Source organism: Lacerta agilis, chromosome 12 (genome assembly GCF_009819535.1).
Source record: "Lacerta agilis isolate rLacAgi1 chromosome 12, rLacAgi1.pri, whole genome shotgun sequence".
Taxonomy (NCBI): domain Eukaryota; kingdom Metazoa; phylum Chordata; class Lepidosauria; order Squamata; family Lacertidae; genus Lacerta; species Lacerta agilis.
The window spans coordinates 54,197,214-54,224,015 of NC_046323.1; the positions used below are offsets into that span (position 1 = coordinate 54,197,214).

Genomic DNA, 26,802 nt, shown 5'->3' on the forward strand with positions numbered 1-26,802 from the left:
TGAGAACAGGATGCTGGACTAGATGGGCCACTGTCCTGATCCAATAGGCTCTTCTTCTGCAAGTCTCCTCTCCTTTAAGTCCCCTATCTTGCAGGCTTAAAAATGAAGCATTGGGAGACTTGGAAAAGGTCCCGTTCCCCCTTTAAGCCTCCAAGATCAAGGGCTTAAAAATCAGAGTGTGGGGAGACTTGCAAAGGCGCAAGGGGTTTTGACAGATGGGCAGCCCCGCCAATCGTGTGACATCTCAAAATCGCTTCCTCTGCTTTCCTCCAGTGAGCCAGTGTGGTGTAGTGGTTCAGAGCAGTAGACTCGTAATCTGGTGAACCAGATTCGATTCCCCACTCCTCCACCTGCAGCTGCTGGGTGACCTTGGGCTAGTCCCACTTCTCTGAAGTCTCTCAGCCCCACTCGCCTCGTAGAGTGTTTGTTGTGGGGGAGGAAGGGAAAGGAGAATGCCAGCCGCTTTGAGACTCCTTCGGGTAGTGATAAAGCGGGATATCAAACCCAAACTCTTCTTCTCCTCTGCTCCAGTGCTCTCTGGTGTTTTCACGGACGTCGAAGCGTCTCTGAAGGAGATCAAGGACCTTCTGGATGAGGATGAGGCCCAGGAGCAGAAGCTGCAGGAGGCACTGGGGGGGAAGCTGCCCCCACAGGGCTCCCCTCCCACCCCGCCCTCCTCCGGGCTGGCGGAAGTGGCCAAGGAGTGGGCCAAGTACATGGAGGTTCACGAGAAGGCCAGCTTCACCAACACCGAGCTCCACAAGGCCATGAACCTGCACATCAGCAACCTGCGGCTGCTCAGCGGACCCCTGGAGCAAGTGAGGGCCGCCTTGCCCACCCCCAGCCTGACTGAAGGTGAGGAGGAAAAGGAAGCCAGTTGCAGCCGTCTCTTCTCTGAGAGCCAGTGTGGTGTAGTGGTTAAGAGCGGTGGACTCGTAATCTGGTGAACCGGGTTCGCTTCCCCGCTCCTCCACATGCAGCTGCTGGGTGACCTTGGGCTAGTCACACTTCTTTTAAGTCTCTCAGCCCCACTCATCTCGCAGAGTGTTTGTTGTGGGGGATGAAGGGAAAGGAGAATGTGAGCCGCTTTGAGACTCCTTCGGGTAGTGATAAAGCGGGATAGCAAATCCAAACTCTTCTTCTTCTGTTATGGTTTCCTGCACCTTGAGCCCACAGGTGCCGTGAATCATGGATTCTTTAGCTGCGGTTCCTGCATTGCAGGGGGTTGGACTGGATAACTCTTGGGGGTCCTGACTCTACAATTTTCAGATTCTACACTCTCTGGAATATGGTGCAATCCCCTGCTGCATTCCCCTCCCCTGCTAAGCAGAGCTATATAAAGACCAGGGATGCTGGTGGCTCTGTGGTCTAAACCACTGAGGTCTAAATCCTCTTGGGATTGCTGATCAGAAGGTTGGCGGTTCGAATCCGCACAACGGGGTGAGCTCCCGTTGCTCTGTCCCAACTTCTGCCAACCTAGCAGTTCGAAAGCACGCCAGTGCAAATAGATAAATAGGTACCGCTCCGGCGGGAAGGTAAACGGCGTTTCCGTGTGCAGCTCTGGTTTCCATCACAGTGTTCCGTTGCGCCAGAAGCGGTTTAGTCATGCTGGCCACATGAGCCAGAAAGCTGTCTGTGGACAAACGCCGGCTCCCTCGGCCTGGAAAGCGAGATGAGCGCCGCAACCCCATAATCGCCTTTGACTGGACTTAACTGTCCAGGGGTCCTTTACCTTTACCTATATAAAGACTATTATTACATACTAGTGGTTTAAGCCCGTTACAATAACGGGCGCTAGAACATTTGTGGAGGGGGCTGGCCCCCACCCCCTGCCAAAGCCTGCTTTAGGGGGAGGTCGGGGGGTGGAGGAGGCAAACAGGGCTTTCTCCGCCCTGCTTGCCCGCCCCGCCCCCCCCCCCCCGCCAAAGCCTGCTTTAGCGGGAGGTGGGGGGGTGGAGGAGGCAAACAGGGCTTTCTCCCTTTAACGGAGAAGCCCTGCTTGCCCGCCCCGCCCCCCCCTGCCAAAGCCTGCTTTAGCGGGAGGTGGGGGGGTGGACAAATCCGGAGCCAGCCACCCTCTGCGCGAGCGCGCGCCTTGCCCTCCTCCGTCCGGGATCCCCGGCGCAAGAGGCGCCTCCGCTGCGGGGCTGCTGACTTGCTGCCGGTGCTCCTGCTGCCTGGCCTCGCCTCTCCGCCGGCCATGTCTCCATGACAGTGGGCTCGTGTGGGCGGAGGGAGCAGGAGAGCCCGTGGCTTTCGCGGGCAGAGCAGGCCTCAACTCTTCCCCATCCCCCTCGCTCTCCGCCAGGCTCGCCCCCCCCCCTGCTGCCAACCCCCTCAGAGCCAGCGGCGGCAGCAGCAGCAGCAGCAGCGCCATGCAGGCCAATGGGGCAGGAGGGGGTCAGCAGCAACAGGCTCTCGTCGCGGCAGGAGCAGCAGCGTGGCCTCCTTTCTCGGCCTCCCCTGGCCACTGGAGAGCCAGCGTTCTAAATGAACGCCCTGCTTCAACTGTCGCTGCTGCTCCCAGCCATGTCTCTCCATCCAATCCCTGTGTCCCTGGGGCACATGCGCAGTAGCGCAAACCCAGAGACACACGGACTGGACGCAGAGACACTTGCATTTTATATATATCGATACGTCCTGCTTTTCCTCCAAGGAGTTCAAGGCGGTGTGCACGATTCTCCATTTTATCCTCACAACCACCCCTTCTTCTTCTTCTTCTTCTTCTTCTTCTTCTTCTTCTTCTTCTTCTTCTTCTTCTTATATTTATATGCTGCCATCAGGCATTAAAAAACTCCCAATATATGACTGCCTTCAGGTGTTTTCTAAATGTCTGATAGTTGTACATTTCCCTAACATCTGGTGGGAGGGCGTTCCACAGGGAGGGCGCCACCACCGAGAAGGCCCTCTGCCTGGTTCCCTGACACGTTGCGTCTCACAGTCAGGGAACCACCAGAAGACCCTCCAAGGTGGGCCTCAGTGTTTGGGCTGAGCGATGGGGGTGGAGATGCTCCTTCAGGTCTACAGGGCCAAGGCCAACCGGCGAGCTTCATGACAGCTTGGGGTGATGTTTCAGGATCTGCAGAGACTGATTTCTAGAGCAGTTTCCTTCAGCCGTTTCAGATCCAGGACCCTCCTACAACCCAAACATACATTTGGGGGAAGCAATTTTTCTTTCTTTCTCTTGACCCTGCTGATAGTGCTGCTGTTGGCACACACCTGAGATCAGGTTGCCACCCGGTTGTGGGTCCCAGCTCGCCGGTTGTAGGCCATTGGACTCCGGGGCCACCCTTTCGGTAGAAGGAATTATTCAGCGTCTGTTTTTAAAAATGCAGACCAGAGTATGGGAGCAGGTCCACTTTGTGTAATCTAGGTAGATGGCAGAATTAATCCTGATGCAGTCAATTGAAATCCTGCACCTTAAAAAAAATAAAAATTTAAACCACTCTTTGCCAACCTGCTGCCCTGGAGATGTCTTTTGGACTACAACTCCCATCAGCCCCTGTCTGCCTCTTTCCTCCCTAGACGACCAGCAGGCGATGCAGACCCTGAAGAGGATCCTGTCCAAAGTGCAGGAGATGAAGGACCAGCGGGTCTCCCTGGAGCAGCAGCTGCGCGAGATGATCCAGAAGGACGACATCACCACCTCGCTGGTGACGACGGACCGGTCTGAGATGAAGGTGGGCGGCTTGTCCGGTCGGCTGTTCTGCAGCACCACCACCACCCAGTTCCTCCTGAAGCTGATGGGAAAGAGAATCACAAGAACACAAGAGCACCCCCTAGAGTAACTAGACGGGCAAGTTACCGTATTTTTCGCTCCATAAGACACACTTTTTTCTTCCTAAAAAGTTAGGGGAAATGTTTGTGTGTCTTATGGAGCGAATGTGTGGTCGATTGCTGGCTCCCTTTCCAGCCCCGCCCCCTTGCCCAGGCCTCCATTGTTGAATGTTCTGCAGACGGAGGCTGTTTGTTTCCCCAGTGACATGTGACTGGTTGATTAGATTATCTATCTGGAAACCGTAGAAACGGCTCCCTTTCCTTTCCTACAGAAGCTGCAGAACTGTGAGTTGAACCCCATAAAAACCAAGATTTTCTTCCTTTGCAAAGTAAGCTCAACAACTTTGAGTTGATCCTCAAAAAGGGGGCTTTTCCCCCTTTGCAAAAGAAGCCGCACAACTGTGAGCTGACCCCCCCCCCCATGAGGCTTTTCCCCCTTTGCAAAAGAAGCTGTACAACTTTGAGCTGATCCTCCAAAAAAATTGGGGCTTTCCGCCTCTAAAAACTTGGTGCGTCTTATGGTCAGGTGTCTTATGGAGCGAAAAAATACGGTATGTAGTTGTGGCCACCAACTGCATGACGTTCAAAGAGGATTAGTCAAAATCACAAAGGAGAGGGCTATTGGCTGTTGTCGGCTGTGCTCTGCCTCCGTGGTCAGAAGCAGACATTCTTCTGAATACCACTTGCTGGAAACCGCAGGAGGGGAGAGAGGGCTCTGGTGCTCAGGTCCTACTTGCAGGTTTCCTAGAAAAGGCATCTGGTTGGCCACTGGCCTGATCCGGCAGGCTCTGTTATGTTCAGAGTAGCTACATGCAGCAGGAGCAACCTTTCTGGCGAAGGCACAGGCCTGTCTCCCCTGTCTTTCTCACAGATTCATTTCCAGTTTATACAAAGCTTGGCACTTTTGAGGAGTTGAGGAAGGGAAAGGAGAATGTGAGCCGCTTTGAGACTCCTTTGGGTAGTGATAAAGGGGGATATCAAATCCAAACTCTTCTTCTTCTTCTTCTTCTTGTCTCCAGAAACTCTTTGAGGAGCAGCTGAAGAAGTACGACCAGATCAAGGTCTACTTGGAACAGAACTTGACTGCCCAGGAGAACATCCTCAAAGCCCTGACGGACGCCAACGTCAAATACGCGGCTGTGCGCAAGGTCCTGGCAGAGGTGGAACACAAGTGAGTGGCCGGGGCGAGAAGAAGCGGTTTTTGGATTTCTTAGCAGCCTGGCGAAAGGTTGGTGCGCTGCCAGCTAGATGCCGGGAGGGAGGCAGCAGCCAGAGATTTGGTGCAACGAGAACGGTGGGATAAACTGCACAGCGCTTGGGCTCATGTCTTGAGGAGCACACACGCGCACACCATGTCTGGGTGTTCACAGTAAAGGGTGTCAGGTGCAGTGGGCTACCATAGCAATACCCGTGAGGTCGAGTGTCTGAATTGCCGAGTTATTCAGCCTCCCAAGTGGTTCCAAGAATGTAGAGACAGGTGGAATAGTCTCTAGGGCATTGCTTTCGTTTCATTGCGGTGGTTGTGTCCTGTCCGCTTTGCCGTCAGGGTCTGACTCTGAATCTGCAAGAGTCAGGGGAATGGGCTGTGGGTTCTTTGCAGCAGCGTTGGCTAGCGTGGAAATAGTGTTAGTGGATCTCTCTGCACACAAGTATCCTTACGTCAGAGACCAGAAGAACTGTATATAGTAGGTCGTAGTGGATGGCGCTGTGGGTTAAACCACTGATCCCAGGGCTTGTCGATCAGAAGGTCGGCGGTTCAAATCCCCGCAACGGGGTGAGCTACCGTTGCTCGGTCCCAGCTCCTGCCAACCTAGCAGTTCGAAAACACGACAAAGTGCAAGTAGATAAATAGGTACTGCTCTGGCGGGAAGGTAAACGGCGTTTCCGTGCACTGCTCTGGTTCGCCAGAAGCGGCTTTGTCATGCTGGCCACATGACCCGGAAGCTGTACGCCGGCTCCCTTGGCCTATAGAGCGAGATGAGCGCCACAACCCCAGAGTCGTCCGCGACTGGACCTAATGGTCAGGGGTCCCTTTAGTGTTTTGCCTTGTGATCTGGGGGTGGCAAACACTTTGCAACTCTGAACTACTTGGGAATGGACTTTCCCCTTAACTGTGGACTCTAGAAGAAGCTGTTCTTCTAAGAGCAGGAAATCTCCGAAGGCTCTGCTGGGGCTCCGCATACTCTGCTGATACATCAACGGTGGTGAATTTCTAACTGACTCCCAGAAGTCCCCAGAAGAGATGTGATCCGGGATTGAACCGGGGAGCTTTCTGCTTGCAAGGCAGATTCCCTGCCCCCGAGCCAGGGCCCTGGCAAAGAGGCAAGCTGTCTTGGAGACTCGAGCTTGAAAAATTGGCAGCCACTGATAGACCCGTGAGTTTGCCCAGTTCCCTTCTCACGCCTCCACCAACAGGGTCATGTGCCATCCCTTGCAAAGGAAGGCAAAGGGGCCCCCTCTCCAGAAAGGAGCATGATGTTGTTCAGTGGTTCTCAAAGGGTGTGGCAGGAGAGGATGGCGAGTGTGGCAGGGAAGATTCAAGGACAATCACACATTTAAACATTTCAGTGTAGTACAGTAGAGTATCAAAACGTCTTTTTTATTATTTGCAGAATATGAGAGTATCAAATGATACTGAGGACAACCCTGGTTGCGTTCTCCAATGTTTTTCTCATCAATAAAAAAATTCAAATTTTTATTCTGAAAGTGTGGTCTGGAGAAAAATGTTTAAGAACAACCGCTTTCGTGACTAAGTCGTGGATTACAATCCTGGGAGACCAGGGTTTGAATCCTCCCACTCGGCCACGAAGCTCGTTGTGTGTCCTTGGTGGGCAGTCAGCATCTCTCGGCAGTGGCGGAACTTCATGCTCCGGCACCGGGGGCGGGAAGCAGGCGGAGGCAGGGCTGGTGCACATTCTGGGGGCGGGGGGTGCAGTGTGGGTGGGGGGCAGCCAAGATGGAACCCTACCGGGATCGCGCCGCCCGGGGTGCCCCGCCCCCTATGCCCCGCCCTTCCTACGCCAGTGTCTCTTGGCCTAACCTGCGTAAAATGGGGGGAGGGAACCATATAAACCACCTTGAGCTCACCTTTATAAACCACCTCGAGAGCCAGTGTGGTGTCATGGTTAAGAGCGGTAGACTCGTAATCTGGTGAACCGGGTTCACATCACTGCTCCTCCACATGCAGCTGCAGGGTCACCTTGGGCTAGTCACACTTCTCTGAAGTCTCTCAGCCCCACTCACCTCACAGAGTGTTTGTTGTGGGGGAGGAAGGGAAAGGAGAATGTGAGCCGCTTTGAGACTCCCTAGGGTAGTGATAAAGCGGGATATCAAATCCAAACTCTTCTTCTCTTCTTCTGGAGGAAAATGTGGTATATGTGATGTTAATGTAAATAAATGAATGAATGAATGAATGAATGGGGGCTTGACCAGAGTTTGGGAATCCCCTTTCTCCTGGGATGCACACTTTAGGTTTGTTCACACATGAGACTTGACCTGGGTACAAACCAAGTACAAGTGTCTGTGTAATGTACACTTGTCAATTGGTACAGCTCAGCCGTTGTGCCCAGGCATGTGTGAATGCCCCTCTGTGCACTTTCTGTATGGTCCTGCGAATGCCCCTCTTCCTAATCCTAACCCTTCTTTCCTGCCGCCCGCCCCCCAGGTGGAACACCTCTCTGCAGACACTGGTGGCTTCCTACGAGGCTTACGAGGACCTGATGAAGAAATCCCAGGAAGGGAAAGATTTCTACGCCGACTTGGAGAGCAAAGTGGCCAAACTGCTGGAGAAATCCCGGACTGCCTGCAAGGGAGCCGACGCGGCCAGGCAGCAACTCCTGGAGAGGTAAGGTGGCTTGGCTCTGGGTGCAAGGGGGTGGGTGTCTGTGAGAGCACAGGTTTCCTGCTGCTTCCAGCATCTGGTATTCAGAAACATCAGTACCTCCAACTGTGGAGGTAGAGCAAAGCCATTCTGGCTAGTAGCCATTGTTGGCCTTCTCCCCTGTGAATTTGTCCCTCCTTCCTTTAACGCCATCCAGGTTGGTGGCCATCGCTGCCTCCTGTGGCAGGGAGTTCCAAAGTTTTAACTGCCTACTATAAAATGCGATGTTAAAACGGGGGCAATCCGGGATGATGGGAATTGTATTCCAACAATATCCAGGGACACAAAATAGAGAAAGGCTGTTTTAGGCGATGACCAGAACACCAGCTTAAAAAATATATACAGACCCCTGGGATTTTAGGGACCGTCTCAGGGCAAGGGGGTGCTTGGGAGAGGGTGCGCATCTCATGTGGCTTCTCTGTGGCCTTTCCTTGGCAGGGAATTGAAGAAGAGACCTCCTGCCAGGCCCACCACCCCCAAGCCGGCGCTCCAGAAGAAGGCCTCCGACCTTGAGCTGCCCGACCCCCTGCCCCTCGGCTCCCTCTCCCTGGCCGACCTCCCGGAGGAGCTCCGCAGCCTGCCCCCCGAGGTGCTGGGGGCTCACCTGGCGCAGTTGCCGCCAGATGCCTTGGCCGCCCTGGGTCTGGACCCTGCCTTCCCCCACGCCGGCCTGCGAGCGGCCCCTGGCCATGAAGCCTTTTCTGGCCCCCAGCCGGGCCAGGCCAGGCTTCCCTTCGGCCCGGGCCAGATTGGGACACGAGGTGCCCCCCACAGGCACTACCCGCCGCCCAGAGTCCCAGCCAGCTCCGCCCAAGCCCCTTACCCACCGGCCTCCCACCAGATGCCGCCTTCTGCCCCCCAGGCAGCCCCACCACCTATGAGCTCCACCCCATCCTCAGCCCCCAACCCCCAGGCCTACCACCCCAGTGCCAGTGTCATGCGGGGCCCAGCCACACAGCCCGCCTACCCGGGGCCCCATCTGCCCCCGCAGCACACCTCCCCGCAGCACCTCCCCATGCCCGTCTCCGCTCCCCCAGGGGGCATGGTTTACGGCATGGGGCAGCTGGCCCCCAGCAGCGGGGCGTTCCCTGCCAGCCACTCCACCCCTCTGGCCGTTAGGCCCCCCGCTCCGTCCCCCCACCAGTACGGCGTCGGCAGCTTTGCCCCGCACGCGCCGGGGGTCCGGCCGGCCACCACCACCGTCGACAGCATCCAGGCCCCCATCTCGAGCTGTGCCGCCCCCAGGGGCATGGCCGGGCCGCTCCCCCAGTGGGCTGGGCCTCCTCCTCCGCAGGGTGGCTTCGCAGGACCTCAAGGGATGCCCGGTGCCCAGTTCCCCTACCCCCAGGCTTTCATGCAGCAAGTCCTGCCCCCTTACTCCTCTGCTCAACCTCCGCAGGCCTTCTCCCCCCACGGGCCCCTCCAGCCCCCAATGGACCGGCAGGTCCGCCCCCAGCCCCTTGGCCCGCCCCATCAGCAGTACACACCCCAGTTCCTGGCCCAGGCCCAAGGGCCCCAGCAGTCACCCTTCCAGCACCCCTTCCCGGCTCAGGGCTGCGGCCCGCAAGCTGTCCTTGGACAGGTCCCCCCACACCCGCCCAGCCACCCCGTCCAGCTGGGAGCCCAACACTATCAGCTTGGGCCGGCCCACGACAAGCTGCCTCTGGGCCACGCCCTGCCTCCCCACTCCCTGACCTACCCCACGGCTGTGTCCCACGGCCCCAACATTTCCATGGGCATGATGGGGCCTGGGCAGCAGCAGCAGCAGCAGCTGCCCCTTCGCCCGTCGCTCGCTTCTATCCAACCCTTGCCTCCCGGATCGCCGGCCCAGGTTGCCTTTGGTGCCGGCCCAGCATCCCGGCCCCTGGGCCCTGGGCCCCCCCAGATACCTCCGGTTGCCCCTATGCCCCTGGGAGGGCAGCCCCAGCCCGTCAGTCAGGCCCTCCCTCACCACGTCCCTCCCGCACCCAGCCCTTCCCTGGCGCAGATGCCTGGCGCCGCAGTGGTGCAGGGCGCTGCCTTGCCCTCCCCGGCGCCCTCCCCACAGCCTTCCCTGACCCTGCCAACTCCATCTCTCCTGCCCCCCTCGGGGCCTCTGCCGCAGCTGCCCCCCTCCTCTCTTGCGCCTGGCGGTGCTGCCCCACTGGCGCAGGGCCCCTCGGATGCCTCCCGCTTCCCCCGGCAGAACTCTTCCACCGACGACCTCCTGTCCTCCAGCCCTGAGAGCCAGCACGGGGGCACCAAGGCCTCGGTGGGGCAGCCCCTCCTGCAGCCCACCAAGGCGGACGCCAAGGACGGGCTGAAGCCGAAAGCCGTGCAGCTGATCGAGAAGGACCCCTACGAGAAGCCCGAGCACATCCGGCGGCTCCTGTCGGAGCTGGAGCGCTTCCAGGACGTGGTGGCCGGCCTCGAGAAGCCGGCCCCTTCCTCCGGGAGCGCTAACGAGCTGGACGGCATCTGGAAGGAGCTGCAGGATGCCCAGGAGAAAGACGCCCGCCAGCTCTCCATCGCCATCGCCCGCTGCTACTCCATGAAGAACCGCCACCAGGACATTATGCCCTACGACAAGAACCGCATCGTCCTGCAGTCGGGCAAGGACGACTACATCAACGCCAGCCGCATCGAAGACCTCTCCTCCTACTGCCCCGCCATCATCGCCACGCAGGCCCCGCTGGTGGGCACGGCCTCCGACTTCTGGCTCATGATCTACGAGCAGAAAGTGTCCGTCGTCGTCATGCTGGTTTCCGAGCAGGAGATCGAGAAAGTAAGGAGCAAGGATTTGTCAAAGTCGGGTGTGTTGGGAAATTCCGCCCTCTGCTACTATTGTTGTCTGCATCCAGAGGGAGTCGGGAGGCCAGCTGGCTAGCCCCCAGCTGGATCATGTCCTTCCCCGATCTCTCGTGCGGCGTAAATCAGCGACCCAGACTTCCAAAGCCTGGGCACACTATATTAGCAGAGCGCACTGCGCAACAGAAGTGGCGAGAGGCTTGTGTAAGCTTATTTACAAGCAGATTTATTGAGCATAAATCAGGACAAATAAGACACGTCGTCTTTCCATCTCAGAGAGAGTCTCAAAAAGCAATAGCGATACACAACGGAAGTTCCCAGCAGTCTGTGCTGGTGTGTAAACAGACATGTGACACACAACAGTTCCATGTCTGCAACTTAAGGTGGAATGGATCCCTCACTTTGATCCCTCACTTCCTCTGGTTTAAACAGACTTTCTCAGGTTTTAGGGGCAACACAGGTGGTCTTGTCTGAGACAGGCCTGTCTGCTTCATTGGGGTCATGTTGAGGGTGATCCCCCCCCTCCAATAGATTACACTCAGATCCCCACAGATGTTCCCTGCACTTTTATGTTCTTTTCCGCCCAGCTCTGGGGACTAGCAACTTGCTGTTTGTTTGGTTTTTTTAAAAAAATGCAACCTGAGAGTCTCCGGCTTCTGACCCTATGCACCAGATCCTTTGATTGCAGCTTGGGGGGAAGGAGAGAGTGAGACGCTCAAATGCTTTATCCTCCTCTGATGTAATGTGTATTGCATATGGACCGCAAGAACAAAGTGACTTACGTTCCTAAGGAGGCATATGCTTAGAATTTGCCAACCAGCTCAGGGTCCGTCATCAAAGCCTTATGGGCATAAACTCTTAAATCCCTAAATAGAATGCCACAGGTGTTTGCATCGTGCTAAGCTGTAATTTAGTATGATATAGAATCCCAGAGTTGGAAGAGACCCCAAGGGCCATCCAGTCCAACCCCCTGCCAAGCAGGAAACACCATCAAAGCATTCCCGACAGATGGCTGTCAAGCCTCCGCTTAAAGACCTCCAAAGAAGGAGACTCCACCACACTCCTTGGCAGCAAATCCCACTGTCAAACAGCTCTTACTGTCAGGAAGTTCTTCCTAATGTTTAGGTGGAATCTTCTTTCTTGTAGTTTGAATCCATTGCTCCGTGTCCGCTTCTCTGGAGCAGCAGAAAACAACCTTTCTCCCTCCTCTAGATGACATCCTTTTATATATTTGAACATGGCTATCATATCACCCCTTAACCTTCTCTTCTCCAGGCTAAACATACCCAGCTCCCTAAATCAGGCAACCCCAAACACGGCCCTCCAGCTGTTTTGGGTACTACACTTCCCATCATCCCTGACCACTGGTCCTGTTAGCTAGGGATCATGGGAGTTGTAGTCCCAAAACAGTTGGAGGGACGAGTTTGGGGAGGCCTGATATAAATTAACCACAGTTGGCCTTGAAGGACACACACAGCTGGAAGAATTTGAGACGTTTCTGCTTTTGCTTAACTGCAGTTCATTGAATGTAAATACGTTGTAGTTTTAGGGTGTGAGCTGCCTCGAGATCTACAGCTGTAGGGTGGTATACAAATTTAATAAATGAAATAAATGTCGCTTCCCCATAACCCCAACAGCAGGATCCTAGAGCACGGCATACCGTGGTCCAGGCTATCCCTGCCTAGGAGGAGGCATTGCTGGAAGGAGCAGGCTCTAGCCTAGGGGTTCCCAAAGTGGGCCATACTGCCCCCTGTTGGGGAGATTACCTGGGGGGTTGTGAATGACCTTGGAACAGCAGCTATCCCAGGATCAAGTTCATTCAGCTTTTTTGAAATAGTTTTAATTGGATTTTGAATAGATGCGCAATTGATTTTTACCGTTTTGAATTGTGTCGTGTTACCTTCCTTAGCGGGATCGGGCAAAACCGCTATTCTGAACGATGCTTTTCATAGCGGAGCGCAGGCAGATGAATTCATGGAACCGAGAAACAAAAAGTTTGGGGAGCTGAAGTTGTTTTCTCTAACTGATTGATCTCAGGCTTGCAGTGTGTGTGGGGGGGCCTTTCCCCTCCCCTGCTTTCTTCTAACCATGTTGGGGGGGGGGGTGCAAGGTCAAAATGGTGGCACTGGAGGTGTTCTGCCTTGGTCCTCTTTTTCCCCTCCTGACCTCCCCCCCCCCATTTCTCTTTCTGCCCTGCAGCAAAAGGTTGTCCGCTACTTCCCCACGGAGCGGGGCCAGCCCATGGTGCACGGCCTCCTCACCCTGGTCCTCACCAGCGTGAAGGCCACCCCGACACACGTGGAACGCATGATCACGCTCCAGTTCCGAGACCAGAGCCTGAAGCGCACCGTCATCCACCTCCAGTTCTCCTCCTGGCCGGAGCTGTATGTGACTTTTGTCCCACGCAAGGAGGGCAGTGGGGAAGAGCCTGATGACGAGGGGTGGCCCGGCTGTGCCTCGCTTGCCTGGCCCAGCTAGGGCTGTGTTTCTCAAACTTGGGTCGCCAGCTGTTGTCGGACTACAACTCCCATCATCCCTAGCTAGCAGGGCCAGGGATGATGGGAGTTGTAGTCCAACAATGTCACAGACTTGGTTGGACACAGAGGGATGGTGGGAGGAACCAGCTGGGGAGGCTCAGAGCCTAGAGAGTGGTGGCGGGACGACAGTGAGTGGTCAGTGTCAAACGCTGAAGAGGTAACAGGGCATAGTGAGCAGGGAGAGTCTGTGGTAGAGAGAAGTCCAGAATTGGAGGCCGAAGCTGAAGCAGGAGGAGAGAGGCCAAGAAGCAGAAATGAGTCAGGCTGGTGAAGAGTCAGGGGTGTCTCCCACTTCTGCTGTGAGAAGCTCCCCTTCCCTGCTTGTCTCCCAGGACTAGGGGAGGCGTGAAGTGAGAGGAGCAAAGGCAGGCGCACTGGCATAGTCTCAGATTGCTTGGGAAAAGCCCTGGAGAGCAGGAGATTTCGGCGGCTATGTTGCGGTGGGGAGTTTCTGTCTCCGCAACTGCTTCATGGGGGCCAGACCTACCGGAGATGGTCTTTTTAATTTATTTATTATTACATAATACAAAAGAATACAAAGAAAAAAAGGAACACAAAGCCTATAATAAACAAATTAACAGATGTAAATCAGAAAGATACAGAAATATTTGACAGTACATAAATGACACACCCCCACACCCATGACTCCCCTCCACCACGTCTCAATTTCTTTATGTGTTACCGGTATATTAAATATTAGCATTGCATTCCTTAAATGGTACACCTCTTCTATCCAATTCCAAATATCTTTCTCTCGTATATTCTTCAACCTTAATCTATGCATATCAACATACTCTTTTTTGAACAGTGTTTTTCCACGTATTCTTCGAAGCACTTCCATTCTAGATTTAAATTTTGGTTTGACTAATCTTACGGCTGCTGTTAGTTTTGCCGACTGCATATATTCACTCACTTCACATATGCAGTCATCCTTGGAAGGGATTGTTTCAACTTTCCATTTACTCACTAGGCCTGGTGCTCCTGTGCAGATCCTGTTTTTGCTAATAAAGCGTCAATTCCAGCTCGCAAGGCGTGATTTACTGCGGGCTCGCTCCTGCAAACGACAGGCGGGGACCCATGTTTGAGAAAGACTGAACTAGAGGAGCAGGGATCATCCGGGAGGGTGGCGGTGGAGCTGGCGTGCGGCAGCAAAATCATTTTTGCAAAGATGCTTGCTTCATTCTCTCTCTCTCCCGCTCCCTTTCCCTCCTTCAGTGGCCTCCCGGACAGCAAAGGGGACCTGCTCCGCTTCATTCAGGAGGTACACAGCCATTACCTCCACCAGCGGCCGCTACACACCCCCATCGTCGTCCATTGCAGGTGAGTAACAGCCAGACTTGGAAAGCAGCTTCTCCCAGCAGGGAGTGCAGAGGACTCTGGGCCTCGCAGTGTGTCAGACCAATAACCCGCCGAGCCCAAAGGTGGCAGCTGTGGGCCCCTCTGCCACGCTGGCTTCGTTGCCAGTGGCTGTGTACTGTTTCCTGTGCCCCGGCACCTGATAATCGGAGCCGGAGTGCCTTGAAAAGCAGTATCGAAAAGGATATTGTAGGGTTGGAAGAGGATCAGAAAAGGGCGAGCAGAATGATCAAGGGAATAGAGGAGGGCAACCAAAATGGTCAAAGGCCTGGAAACGATGCCTTATGAGGAACGGCTTAAGGAGCTGGGTATGTTTAGCCTGGAGAAGAGAAGGTTAAGGGGTGATACGATAGCCATGTTCAAATATATCAAAGGATGTCATATAGAGGAGGGAGAAAGGTTGATTTCTCCTGCTTCAGAGAAGCAGACACGGGGCAATGGATTCAAACTACAAGAAAGAAGATTCCACCTAAACATTAGGAAGAACTTCCTGACAGTAAGAGCTGTTGGACAGTGGGATTTGCTGCCAAGGAGTGTGGTGGAGTCTCCTTCTTTGGAGGTCTTGAAGCAGAGGCTTGGCAGCCATCTGTCAGGAATGCTTTGATGGTGTTTCCTGCTTGGCAGGGGGTTGGACTGGATGGCCCTTGGGGTCTCTTCCAACTCTAGGATTCTATGAGAGGAACAAATTGCAGCGCTTGGGACTTTCTAGAGGAAAAGCAGGTGAGAGGCAACATGGAGAGGCGTTTGTAAAATAACGCACTGCATGGAGAAAGTCCATAGTTTCTCAGGCTTGGGTCTGTGGTTGGGCTACAGCTCCCATCATCCGTAGCTAGCAGTACCAGTGGTCATGGATGATGGGAATTGTAGTCCAAAAGCAGCTGGAGACCCAAGTTTGGGAAACCCTGGGATAGAGGGAAGTTTTTCCTCCCTTTCTCGTAGCATAAGAACCCATGGACATTCGTTGATGCTGAATGTTGGAAGATTCGGGAAAGAGAAAAGGAAGCCCCCCCCCCCTTCGAACAGCTCTGGGTTAAAATATGGAACTCTGCCGCCCCCCGCCCCCCCAGGAGGCAGCGATGGCCACCAACTTGGATGGATTTAAAAGAGGATTGGACAAATTCATGGAGGCGGAGAGGGCTATCGATGGCTCCTAGCCATGTTGACTCTGCCCTGCCTCCCTAGTGCTTGAATCCAGCTTGCAGGTTTTCCACAGGCATCTGGTTGGCCACAATGAGAACAAGATGCAGAGTTAGATGGGCAGTCGGCCTGATCCTGCGGGCTCTTCTTAAGTTCCGTGCTCATGTATCCTCCGATACACGCAGTGCGCTTTCCCCTCCAGATGTGCATTTTGGGATTGTTTTATTTGTTTTGTTTACTTGCACGCTGCTTCCTCACCCGTGTTCTCAATGCAGAACTCTGCAACAAGGGTTGGGGTAAAAGCATTGACACCCAGGAGAGAATTAAGCAGCAGCCGGAGGGGAGAGGGCTCGTGTTCAAATCCTGCTTCTGGGTTTCCCAAGAGAGGCATCTGGTTGGCCCCTGTGAGAACAGGATGCTGGACTAGATGGGCCACTTGCCGGATCCAGCAGGCTTCTCTTAGGTTCTTAAATATGAATCGTCCCAGTCTCCTCCTCCTCCATGAACACATCTGAACCCCTTAAAATGATCTGCGGAGTATCTGAAGGCAAATTCATTAGGTGAAGGCCCATCATGGGTAGGAATCTTTGAATTGTAGAGTTGGATCATCTAGGGCGACCCCCTGCCATGCAGGAATCACAGCTAAGGAGGGAAGTTGCGAACGCCCCCCTCCAGCAGAACCTTGTTCATCTTCTGCGTCCCCCACAGCTCTGGCGTGGGCCGCACCGGCGCCTTCTGCCTCTTGTATGCCGCCATGCAGGAAGTGGAGGCCGGCAACAGCATCCCAGACTTGCCCCAGCTGGTGAAGAAGATCCGCCAGCAGAGGAAGCACATGCTGCAGGAAAAGGTACGGGGCGTGGGGTGCAGGTGGGGCTGCAGTGGGCGACACCAGTGAGCCTCCTTGGGTCACCTAAAAGATCTTGGCTGGGTGCTAAGATCCTTGGGTGTGTACCTTGTCCTGGTCACATCGGCATTTGAGGCCCGGTTGCTTGGTAGCACGAGAGGGAGCCTTTTCTGTGGCCGTTCCCATATTGGCAATTCCCTCCCAAGAGAGGTCTGACTGGCTCCCTCCTTGTGATCTTTCCCCCAGTAGGTTTAAGACCTCCCTATTTAGACAGACCTTCAAAAACAAGTGCGGACCATGTTGACAACTGGCCTGCAATTGGACTCTCAATTGCTGGCTCTGAATGTGTTTTATTGTGCTTTAAACCACTGTTTTTAAACTGGTTTTGCATTTTACAATGATGTCTCCCATGGAATCGGGGAACTGTAGCATCGGGCCAGGGACCCTAAAGGGTCCTCCAGCCCAGCCCCCTCCAACGAGGCTTTCCCGAATGCCATAAGCCACCTTGAGAAAAAGGCGGGATCCAGATGCATTTAGGTGAAATGTCTGGCCCAAATACCAGACGGGCCCTCAACCCTGGCTCCTCCTCCTCCTCTTCCAGCTCCACCTCAGGTTCTGCTACGAGTCTCTTCTGAAGCATGCCAAGCAAGTGCTGCAGAGACACGGGGTCACGGCGCCCTCCGCCAGCAAGCCTGCCAGCAGCGCTGCCCAGAAGGTAAGGTGCATCGGAGGGCAAGCGTGGGTGGAGAGTTCTTCTGCTAGCACAGAAAAAGAGGGGGGTTGGCGAAATGTCAGGAGAGTGCGTTAAAAGAGGTGTCTTCTGGCCATGTGCAGAGCGCCTTTCCTTTGCTCCTGTGCCCTCGCAGCTGTCTCTCCTGTATCTGGGATGACTCGGGCAAAGTGCTCTCTCTCAGAAAAATCTCGCTTGGGCTCGGCTGCACTTGGCTTAATTCTGGCAAGGGGGTGCAGCAGCCATCCCCACCGATTTGAAAGCCCACGTTTGGTCAGTAGTTGGGACTTTTAAATGGTAGGAGAGGCTGTCTCGTGACACGAGAAATGCCATCTCTTTTTAGAAGACAGACTGGAAATCTTAAATGCAAACAATTGCACTCTCTTTTGTTACTTTATATTTTGTGCGCTATTAATGTACAGCGTGAATGCAACTTGCGTGAGGGCTACGTGCCCAGAAGTTGCGCGTAAAGGCAAACGCGCACTGTCAGAATGATGCAACGGCTGAGAGCTTAAAAGCTCTTCCTGCAGCGAGAAAACCCTTTGCCGAGCTTCCAGGCCCGTCTCCTTTCAAGCTCCTCCGGAGCTCAGTAAGCAAGGCTGTCCCTCTCCCCATTTGTTTCCTCTCCAGTGAGGCATTTGGCCGATGGATCTACAATGCCTTTTTAAAATGTGCTGCGGGAGAGGGATTTTGGGTTTGTTCTGTTCATATTTTTATTATACATTTTGTGGGGGGGTTTTAATTGTAATTTTTATATTGTGAACCGCCCTGAGATCTACAGATGTAGGGCAGTGTATTATTATTTACCAGTGGTTTAAGCCCGTTAAAAAAACGGGCGCTAGAACATATGTGTAGGGGGCTGGCGCCCCGCCCCCCCGCCCGCCTGTCAAAGCCTGCTTTGGCGGGTGGTCGGGGGGTGGAGGAGAGGCAAGCAGGGCTTTCTCTGCATTAGCGGAGAAGCCCTGCTTGCCCGCCCCACCCCCCGCCCGCCTGCTTTAGCCGGTGGTCGGGGGGCGGAGGAGAGGCAAGCAGGGCTTTCTCTGCATTAGCGGAGAAGCCCTGCTTGCCCGTCCCGCCCCCCCGCCCGCCTGCCAAAGCCTGCTTTAGCCGGTGGTCGGGGGTGGAGGAGAGGCAGCAGCGCTATGCAGGCCAACGGGGCAGGAGGGGGTCAGCAGCAACAGGCTCTCCTTGTAGCGGCGGGAGCAGCAGCGTGACCTCCCTCTTCGGCTTCCCCTCATCCTCTGCAGCGTCGGCGTTCCATTTCAACCGCCCCGCTTGAACTGCCGACGCTGCTCGTGGCCCGATGTCTCTCTGCTCCAATCCCTGTGTCTCTGGGGCACATGCTCAGTTGCGCAAACCCAGAGACACACGGACTGGACGCAGAGACACTTGCATTTTATATATATAGATTGGCAATCTGCATGAAGCTGCTATCATGCAAGCAAAATAAGAGCTGTGATCCTACTGTATTTTAAGTCGCCATAACCTGCCCTGGGACCTTAGGGTGAAGGACAGGTGAATAATAATAATAATTTTATTAGTTGTGCCCCCGCCCCTCGGACTGCGTTGCCCCAACCACTCTGGGCAGCTCAGAATTAAGGCATAATGATCACCACCCCACAGGGCCTTGTCAGGGGACGCTTGCTGCACCCTCTAAGCTGCTCTTCCTTTCCCTCCAGCCCTATATCCACCAGGACCCTCAAGATCTGGTGTTGGGTGCCGACATGCCCATCAGCTCCATCCAGGCCACCATCGCCAAGCTCAGCATCAGGCCTCCCTTGGGAGGGGCAGAGCCCTCGTCCGCCAACGGGCAGCAGCTGGAGCCCCTGCCCTTGAGCGTCCCAGCGCCCCCTGCCGGCCCCCCTCAGAGCGCCTTTGCCGATCTCGGCTGCCCCGTTCCCAGCACAGAGCCGGCCCCTGCGCTCTCCCCGCCAGCCACCCCTGCACCAGCGGAGCCTGAGGCTGCTGGATGCTGCGCAGCCGAGAACAGCAACCATCTGGAAGAGGAGAGTCAGGAAGAGAGCGAAGTCCCGCCGGCGCCTCCTGGGGCAGAGCCTTCCCCGGCCGCGGCCCCATCCTCCTCTTCCTTGGAGCTCCTGGCCTCGCTGACCCCCGAGGCCTTCACGCTGGACAACAGCCTCAAGGGCAGGCACAAGGTGAGCAAGCAGAGCTTCCTTCAGCCCCAGAACGGGGAAGGCCTCCGCGGCACCCGCCCCAGCGACGACCCCCTCAGCATGCTGGACCCGCTGTGGACACTCAACAAGACATGAGAGGAAGGAGGGCATCACACCGACCCGAGACTCTGCTGCTGCTGCTGCCGCCAATACCACCACTGATGCATTTTGAGGACTAGAAACTTGGGAGGGCGAGGGAGGAAAGGTGGCTGGTTCGCACTCCTCAGCATGCAGCTTTTCCAGCTCAAGACTGGCCACAGCCAGGAAGCCTCTGCTGCGCCAGGAGCCATGCAGTGCCCACTCGCCTCGCGTCCTTTCCCCCCCCTCTCCTCATACTTCTTAGAAGACGGTTTCCCACCGGCTGTGTCTGAACGGCTGGAGGCGTGCAAGAAGATTTTTCTGAGCCGGTTGTTCCTTTCTCCCACTTTGTGCCTGCCTCCAAGTGCCATGGGAAGGAAGGAATATGTAAGTGGGCCTTTGGAGGGGCAGGAATCATGGGAGGTGGTTTGGACGGAGCGGGACGTGTGTTTTGATTTTCACTGCGGACATTGGTGGTTACCCAGCTGGAGAATCCCCCGAGGTGATTTTCCAGACCAGGAGGAGGTTTTGAAACACAGCCAGGGTAACGCTTTCCCGGGTGGATTAGTTCCCTGCATCTTCAGCTAAAGGGCTTCAACCCCCACCCCCTGCTGCCACCCTTGGTGTTCCCCAAGGCTTTGAGATGTAGCACTTCAGGGCTGCCACGTCCTCCTCCTGCTCCTTAAACTGCCTCTGGCAAGACTCCCTTTTGCTCCTGTCTACTGACTTCCACTCTGAATGGGGTATCCAAGACCAACCAACCCCCTTTGAGCTGGCGAGAGCCCATTTGGGACCAGGCAGCTACATTTGATCGGCTTGCATGAAAGGTCTGTGGAGTGTCTTTTTAGCTGCAAGGTGAAGGCGCAGGAGACGTGCTTTCTCAGCAACCTCCAAAGCTGCTCCCATGTCTTGCCGGCTCCACCTTTTGTTTCTTGTTCGGCCAGGCCGGTTGCATTTTGTTGCCCTTACATTCCAGCTAGGGATCCCCGTCTTGGAATCAGCTCAGAGGCCGTGTCAAGTCACCCAGCAGCCTTGGAGCGGTGATTGACAAGACTGAGCTGTTCACCAAAAAAACGCCTAAGTCCCTTTATGTGGTTAATTTGGATCATCCGTGTGCCTGATGGTCTTTTACAAAGGTGCAAGTGCTGTGCCTCCTGTGCCCGAAGGACAGGTGATGGCATCAAACATAAGGAGTAACCCTGCAGCACTGTGAGGTCTGGGCAGTAAAGGAGAACTGTGCGTTAACTGAGCCAACTTGGGTCCTTGCAGGGGTGTGCTTCCTTAACAATGCTGTCCGACTGTGGCCAGATGAAGGCAGATCATTAAATGAATGGGAATGCTTAAATGTCCATTTCCCCCCCTAAGCATTTGCTCTTTCCATCAGCTCCCTCAGTTTAAAGGACCATCTTCATGAGTGGCTGGAAGGCAGGAGGGTTAAGGTGGGAGAGGGGCCAGGTCTTGGTGGGTTTCTGGGTTGTTGTTTTTTTGCTTTGTACAAATGTAACATTGTCGTCATGTTTGGACTTACTCTGTAATTTAGAACAAACTTTTTTCAGCTCTTTGCTACTAAAATAAATAAACGGGAGTGTTGCAGAAGGATCCATTGTTAGGATTTTTGTCAAAAGCAGCGGAGGGGGCTGAATTTCAGTTTGCAAGTATCCAAATATAGCAATGTAACTTTTTGGCATTAAGATAATTAATTTGCAGAAGTGTTTTATGATTGGGGGGGTTGAGCAGCTGCTGGGCCTTAAGATACGTTAGCAGCATGCAATAGAAAGCAATGCCTTTTCTCTTTATCTATTTTGGCTTTTTTTTTTAAACTAAGTTGCCCACAAAAATTGTATGCAAGGTGTACCACTTGCTTTTTATAAGGTTTGCATTAAAGTGAGCTACACAAAGAGAACCGTTTGCTCAATAGATCCTGCCAACTTCTTTAAAGTGCTTAGTTGGGGTCTTCATATGAATGGTGTTCTGCTGCAGTGCAAGTGAGATTTGTGGGGTGAGGAGAATCTGTTCTTCACAGGTGGGGCAGAAGCAGCTCCCCCACCCTCTCCGTTTTGTGTTCAGTGCAAACGACACTGATTTGAAATAACAGAAAATATGCTTCTACATCCAGTAGTAGTCCTGATTGGGGCTGGCCCTTTGCACCGGGGTCTCAAAAGATTCCAAGTGTGAGCTACTGCATAGGAGAACACACCAAGAAGAGGCCTCACTGCAGTCAGTTCTGGTCTTGCAGTATGGCAGATGCCCCCTCCCACCCGCCCCCCATCTATGTTTTGGTCACGGCTTGCTAATTTTGGGCTAATTACCTTTGCCTGCTACTCCACAAAACACACAGGAGCAGGAATTAAGTTAGTTCTGTTTAATGTGTCTGTCTCTGTACACATTATAAAACACAATCTGGTACAAAAGCAGCTGCCGCTGTACAGTCCAAAGGGCACAGCAGAGCTAAGGCCACCTGAGGCATGGTGTGGACACGGACGACAATCCAAGAGGAAGCAGCGGGTGCAAGAGTGCGGGGGGGGGGTGCTTTGAGGCCCCAAATGGGCCTCCACTGGCCAGCATTGCAAAGTAGTCTCTTGCCCCTGCCAAGTTTGGGGCAGCGGGACAAACAGAATACAGCAGGTTAATTCCCCCCCCCCCAAGCTCCCTTGAGTAGCATACAGTGCACAGAGCTGCTACAGCAGGAGATGCTAAAGGAAAAACACCGTGAACTAGACAGTCAGTTAATGGTATTACCGTTTCAAAAGCGTTGCTTGTTCCAGCAGCTCTTCCTCCATTTCTCTTGGTCTCTTCTCTTGCTCATTTGCTTTCTTTCCTCCCAGAGCTGCAACCCAGCACACCCAAAAATAAAAGTTGCACACTCTGCTGCGGATTTAGGGGAGCGCAAACTACTATTACGCAGAATGGAAGGCAAGAGGCGGCGAGGGAGTTCTGAATTTTGACGCTGCAAAGGGCACCACTGGCCCCGAAGCTGCAGCCTTTGCTGCTCTGGCAAACCGTTCATCAACCTCCCTCTTGGGAGTTGGGTAAAAAGCAGGGATATTCTGGCAGACTGGGACACGAGATAGGGGCGGAGTCCCCCACCTCGGTGTTGGGTGCAGAAGCCAGGCCCCTGCCAGCCCCCCACTTTCTCTCCACAGTACAAAGCTAGCTCTAGCGACAGCCGTTGCAGAACAGACTCCTGCAGCCCCTTCACTGGCCCAAACCAGGCTGATGCAGAGGGAGGGTACATGAGCAGGGGGTGCAGAGGCCTTCCGCTCCTGGGGAGACCCCACTCCCCTCACGCTTGCATGCCAGAATAAATAACTATGTACAGCACATCAATAAATATGGCAGGTAGCGCAGTATGCCTACCCTTTCCCCTAGCAGGCCGGAGGAGGAGGAGGAGGCTGCCACGAGGACTGGCATCAGTAGGACAGCTATCCCAGGGCTACTGCAGCTGGAGAGACCGCTCAGTGCACCAGCTCTCTTTCTCTCTAGGGAAACAGCTTCACAAATATCCCACCCACCCCCCGCCTGCCCAGGGGTAGGAGTCCCACCACAACAGCCAGCCCAGTTTTTTCTCCTTCAAAGTGTGGGACAGAAGCAGCGCCTGCCAGAGGAGGAAGGAAGGATGGAGCTCGGGTGGAGGAGGAGGAGGAGGGTGTGTGTGGGCTGAAGCAGCTGTTCCTCGCTATCGCTGCACCTCAGGAGGCCACACACAAACACATCCCGTCCAGCAGGAGCTCTCACGGGCATGTGCAAAGAGCTCCTGCAGCGACAGACCTTCGAGGGAGGGATTGGGCACTGCAGCCAGAGCAAAAGACTTATTGGGGATGCAACGCCATCCTCACAAACCGCTCCCTTTTACAGTCAAGCAAACAGGGACCTATGCTTCTCCCTCAAGACTGAAAGTGGAAGGCGGGGCTTTAATGGAGGGTCTTTTCCTCAGCCCACAATCTCCCAGCGCTTGCTCACACCCAACCACAGCAGGCGATTCTACCTCCACAATCCTCCGGTGCTGGGTTCTTCTTAGCTTACTGTGAGCACGGAGAAAACCATCCCCTCGTTCAGCCCCTGCGGATGCCAGTCCCCTTCTCTTCCACCACGGTCAAATTGCAGACCGGGAAAAGAAAAAGGAACTGCTGGAAGATGGGGGGAGGCAGCGGCTCTCTCTTTCTCTCTCTGCTCCCCAAGAGACTGCCCTGATCCCTGCCCCTCCTAGTTAGAATGTCAGAGGGGTGAGGGGGTCATTTCTGGCCTGTCCGCAAGATCCTGCTTCAGTCTCGCTTCTCCAGCACTGACGGGACGTAGACCAGGCTGAGTTCGCTGCCAAAGTTACAGACGATGGCTGCGTTTTCCAGGACCAGGATCTGCCGTGCGGGCTGCGATTCATTGCTCTTGCCCAGGTAGACTGTCTGCAGCAGGTCTCCGTAGCCAATGTCCCAGAAAGAAACGCAGCCCTGGCCTCCGGTCACCAGCAGGTTATCAGAGATCACTCCCAGGCTGGCCCCACATCCCATATCCTGTGCAGAGAGCAAACAGAAAGAGGGTGAGAAGGGTAGGTGGAGCTGAATGGAGCCTGTCATGAGGTACGTGGGCCTAAGCTTTGCCATGTGTGTCCACAGCACCAGAGGCACGGATGACAGGCAACTGCTGTCATCAGAACACGTGTCCCAGCCACCGTCAAGGTGCAATTCGTAAGAGCTTCCTGGATCAGGACAATGATGGCCCACCTAGACAGTGGCCAACCAGCTGACTCTATGAAACCAGCCAGCAGGACCCAAGCACAAGGGCATTTCTCCCCTTCTGTGGTTTCCAGCAACTAGTATTCAGAAGCATTGCTGCCTCCAACTGTGGAAGCAGAGCAAAGTTATCGTGGCTGGGACCACTGACAGCCCTCTCCTCCACCCCTAGGCATGACTATGGCACTTGGCTCTCTTCAAAAACCAGGAGCCAGACCTAACAAACAACTGAAAGAAAAATCAAAGGAGAAATAAAGTAATAACACTACAGCTATTTTTTCCTAAACAGAAAACCATCAAGAGTTTAAGATGGCAATCAACATGTGTTTTGTTCTAAATTGTAAAAAGGTAAAGGACCCACCCCTGACAGTTAAGTCCAGTCGCGAACAACTCTGAGGTTGCGGCGCTCATCTTGCTCTATAGGCCGAGGGAGCCGGCGTTTGTCCGCAGACAGCTTCCGGGTCATGTGGCCAGCATGACTAAGCCACTTCCGGCGAACCAGAGCAGCACACGGAAACGCTGTTTACCTTCCCGCCGGAGGGGTACCTATTTATCTACTTGCACTTTGACGTGCTTTTGAACTGCTAGGTTGGCAGGAGCTGGGACTGAGCAACGGGAGCTCACTCCGTTGCGGGGATTCGAACCACCGACCTTCCAATCGGCAAGCCCTAGGCTCAGTGGTTTAGACCACAGCGCCACCTATGTTCTAAATTGAAACACTCACTGATTTGACTTTCTGTCACATCCATGACATACTCGGGCATGCCTGAAGATTAAAAGACTGCTTTAAAAAGGTCTAAACCAGGCTTCTTCAACCTTGGCCCTCCAGATGTTTTGGGACTACAACTCCCATCATCCCTAGCTAGCAGGACCAGTGGTCAGGGATGCTGGGAATTGTATTCTCAAAACATCTGGAGGGCTGAGGTTGAGGAAACCTGGTCTGAACCAATCCTAAGGAAACCTGGGTATCTCTAGTGTAGAGTCCGCAACTGCAGGGCTGATCCTGAAAGAGCCCTAGCAGCCACTGCAGATAATCTGGCAAAGGGGCACCTGCAAGCAGGTCTCACTGGCAAACTTCAGTGAACAGGCACAAATATAAAGGGAGGGAACACAACTCTCCTTCTGTTAAGCTGGATCTATTACTATCACATTTTTCAGACTTTAAAGCACAGAAAAATGTCAAACACTAAATACATAAAGGGCTCATGCAACCCACCTGACTAAAAGATGAGCACCACCGCAGGAGGCAGCTTTATTACCAATGACCTGGGTAAACCAAAAGATCTTTGCCTGGGGCCAAAAGACTGACAAGCATTCCAGAGACAGGAGGCCACCACTGAAAAGGCCACTCACTGCACCCCACTCAGGTGGAGCACCCACAGAAGGGTCCCTGATGAAGACCAGCAGGGTCTGGGATGCTTCATGCAGGGAGAGGTGGTCCGTGAGATACTGCGGTCATGAGCCACAAAGGGCTTTAAAGGTCAAAACCAGCACTTGGAACTGAACCCATGAACTACTCCACAGCCAGTGTAGTCAGGCCACAACTGGTGTAATATGTTCAGACCTTCTGGTCTCAGTTAACAGTCTGGCTGCTGGATCCTGCCGTAGGTGTAAGTTTTGGAACTCTCTTCAAAAGGCAGCCCCACATATTGCAGCAATCTAACCTGGATGGTAACGCAGCCTAGACAACTGGAGCTAAGGTATCCCTGCCCACACGCGGTTGCAGCTGAGCCACGGGCTGAAACTGATGGAAGAATTTTGTGCAGCTGAGGCCACTTGTGTTTCGAGCGACAGAAGCCGACCCAGAAGTGTCCCACGCTGCACACCTCACGCTATGGGGGAAGCCAGTCTAGGGACCCAGCCACGAGCAGTGCCTTGTCTCAACTTCAATTTAATGGCACTCATCCGGCCTATTATAGAACAAACACCACCACAGAGCTGTGGAGAAACAGAAGAAAGAATAGAGCTGTGCGCCACCAGCACATTGATTACTCAACACACTCCAAATCTCTGGCTGATATAGGGCATACAAAGTCTTTAAAAGGCCCTATGCCTTGAATCTACGTCAGAAACAAATTGGCAATAGGTGGGACCCCCATCACAGAGCCATTAAAACTCTCCCTAGACTCATGGAAGCTTCTGCGACATCTTCAAAGGCAGCCCCACGTTCAGTGCATTACTGCAGTGTGGCTGGGAGGTTGCCAGGACAACAGGAGCGCCACTGGATCTCGCTGCCTCATCCAACCAGCACAGCCTAATTGCCACCACTGTTCTTCCTGGCAGCCGGCAGAGAGATAAAAAGCCTTGTCTGAAGAAGGGTCCCCCCCAGCCACACACCTGCTGAATGGAATAGTGCTTGATCCCGGAGCTTCGGTCCCAGATGCTGATGACGTCATCCAGGCCGCTGCTGATCACGCAGGAGGTAGTGCAAGTCAGGGAGGTGACATCCCCGCGGTGGGCAAACATGTGGCTCACCCTGCTCCCCGTCAGCACATCCCAGAGGCAGATGGCGCCGTCCTGGCCCCCGCTGGCCAGCACCATCGTCTGAAAGGCAACAAGGGCCAAGTCACTAGGGTCCCCCAGGTCCTCCTTCCTCAGGCCTCCACCCGAAGGTGAGAGCCAGGCTGGAGAACTAAGGCTGAAAGCTTCTAAGAAGTCAGGGGGATGAAGATGAGCAGAGGAAGATGGGGCCCAAGCAGTGCAGAAGGAAGCCCTGCCTCGCAGAAGATGGGCAGAGGCGCACCCTTAAAGGCGTTTGCCCTCACACCCCCTCCA

At 54.4% G+C, this 26,802-nt stretch overlaps 2 protein-coding genes across 2 annotated transcripts in view; one reads left to right on the top strand and one right to left on the bottom strand.

Annotated features, from left to right (window-relative positions):
• Positions 1-21,208, top strand: part of PTPN23 (protein tyrosine phosphatase non-receptor type 23) — a 55,130-nt gene extending 33,922 nt beyond the window's left edge. The window contains exons 16-26 of the mRNA XM_033165128.1: positions 532-855; positions 3,526-3,680; positions 4,797-4,948; positions 7,442-7,577; positions 8,867-8,885; positions 9,679-10,421; positions 12,644-12,828; positions 14,197-14,301; positions 16,183-16,321; positions 16,920-17,033; positions 18,728-21,208. Of these exons, the coding sequence (XP_033021019.1) occupies positions 532-855; positions 3,526-3,680; positions 4,797-4,948; positions 7,442-7,577; positions 8,867-8,885; positions 9,679-10,421; positions 12,644-12,828; positions 14,197-14,301; positions 16,183-16,321; positions 16,920-17,033; positions 18,728-19,318 (2,663 nt within the window). The 3' untranslated portion in view covers positions 19,319-21,208. The remainder of the gene's footprint in view (positions 1-531; positions 856-3,525; positions 3,681-4,796; positions 4,949-7,441; positions 7,578-8,866; positions 8,886-9,678; positions 10,422-12,643; positions 12,829-14,196; positions 14,302-16,182; positions 16,322-16,919; positions 17,034-18,727) is intronic.
• A 439-nt stretch (positions 21,209-21,647) lies between these two features.
• SCAP (SREBF chaperone) overlaps positions 21,648-26,802 on the bottom strand; it is a 47,510-nt gene continuing 42,355 nt past the window's right edge. Inside the window, exons 22-23 of the mRNA XM_033164979.1 lie at positions 26,365-26,571; positions 21,648-23,808 (exon numbers count right to left, since the gene is read on the bottom strand). Coding sequence (XP_033020870.1) covers positions 23,563-23,808; positions 26,365-26,571 — 453 coding nt within the window. The 3' untranslated portion in view covers positions 21,648-23,562. The remainder of the gene's footprint in view (positions 23,809-26,364; positions 26,572-26,802) is intronic.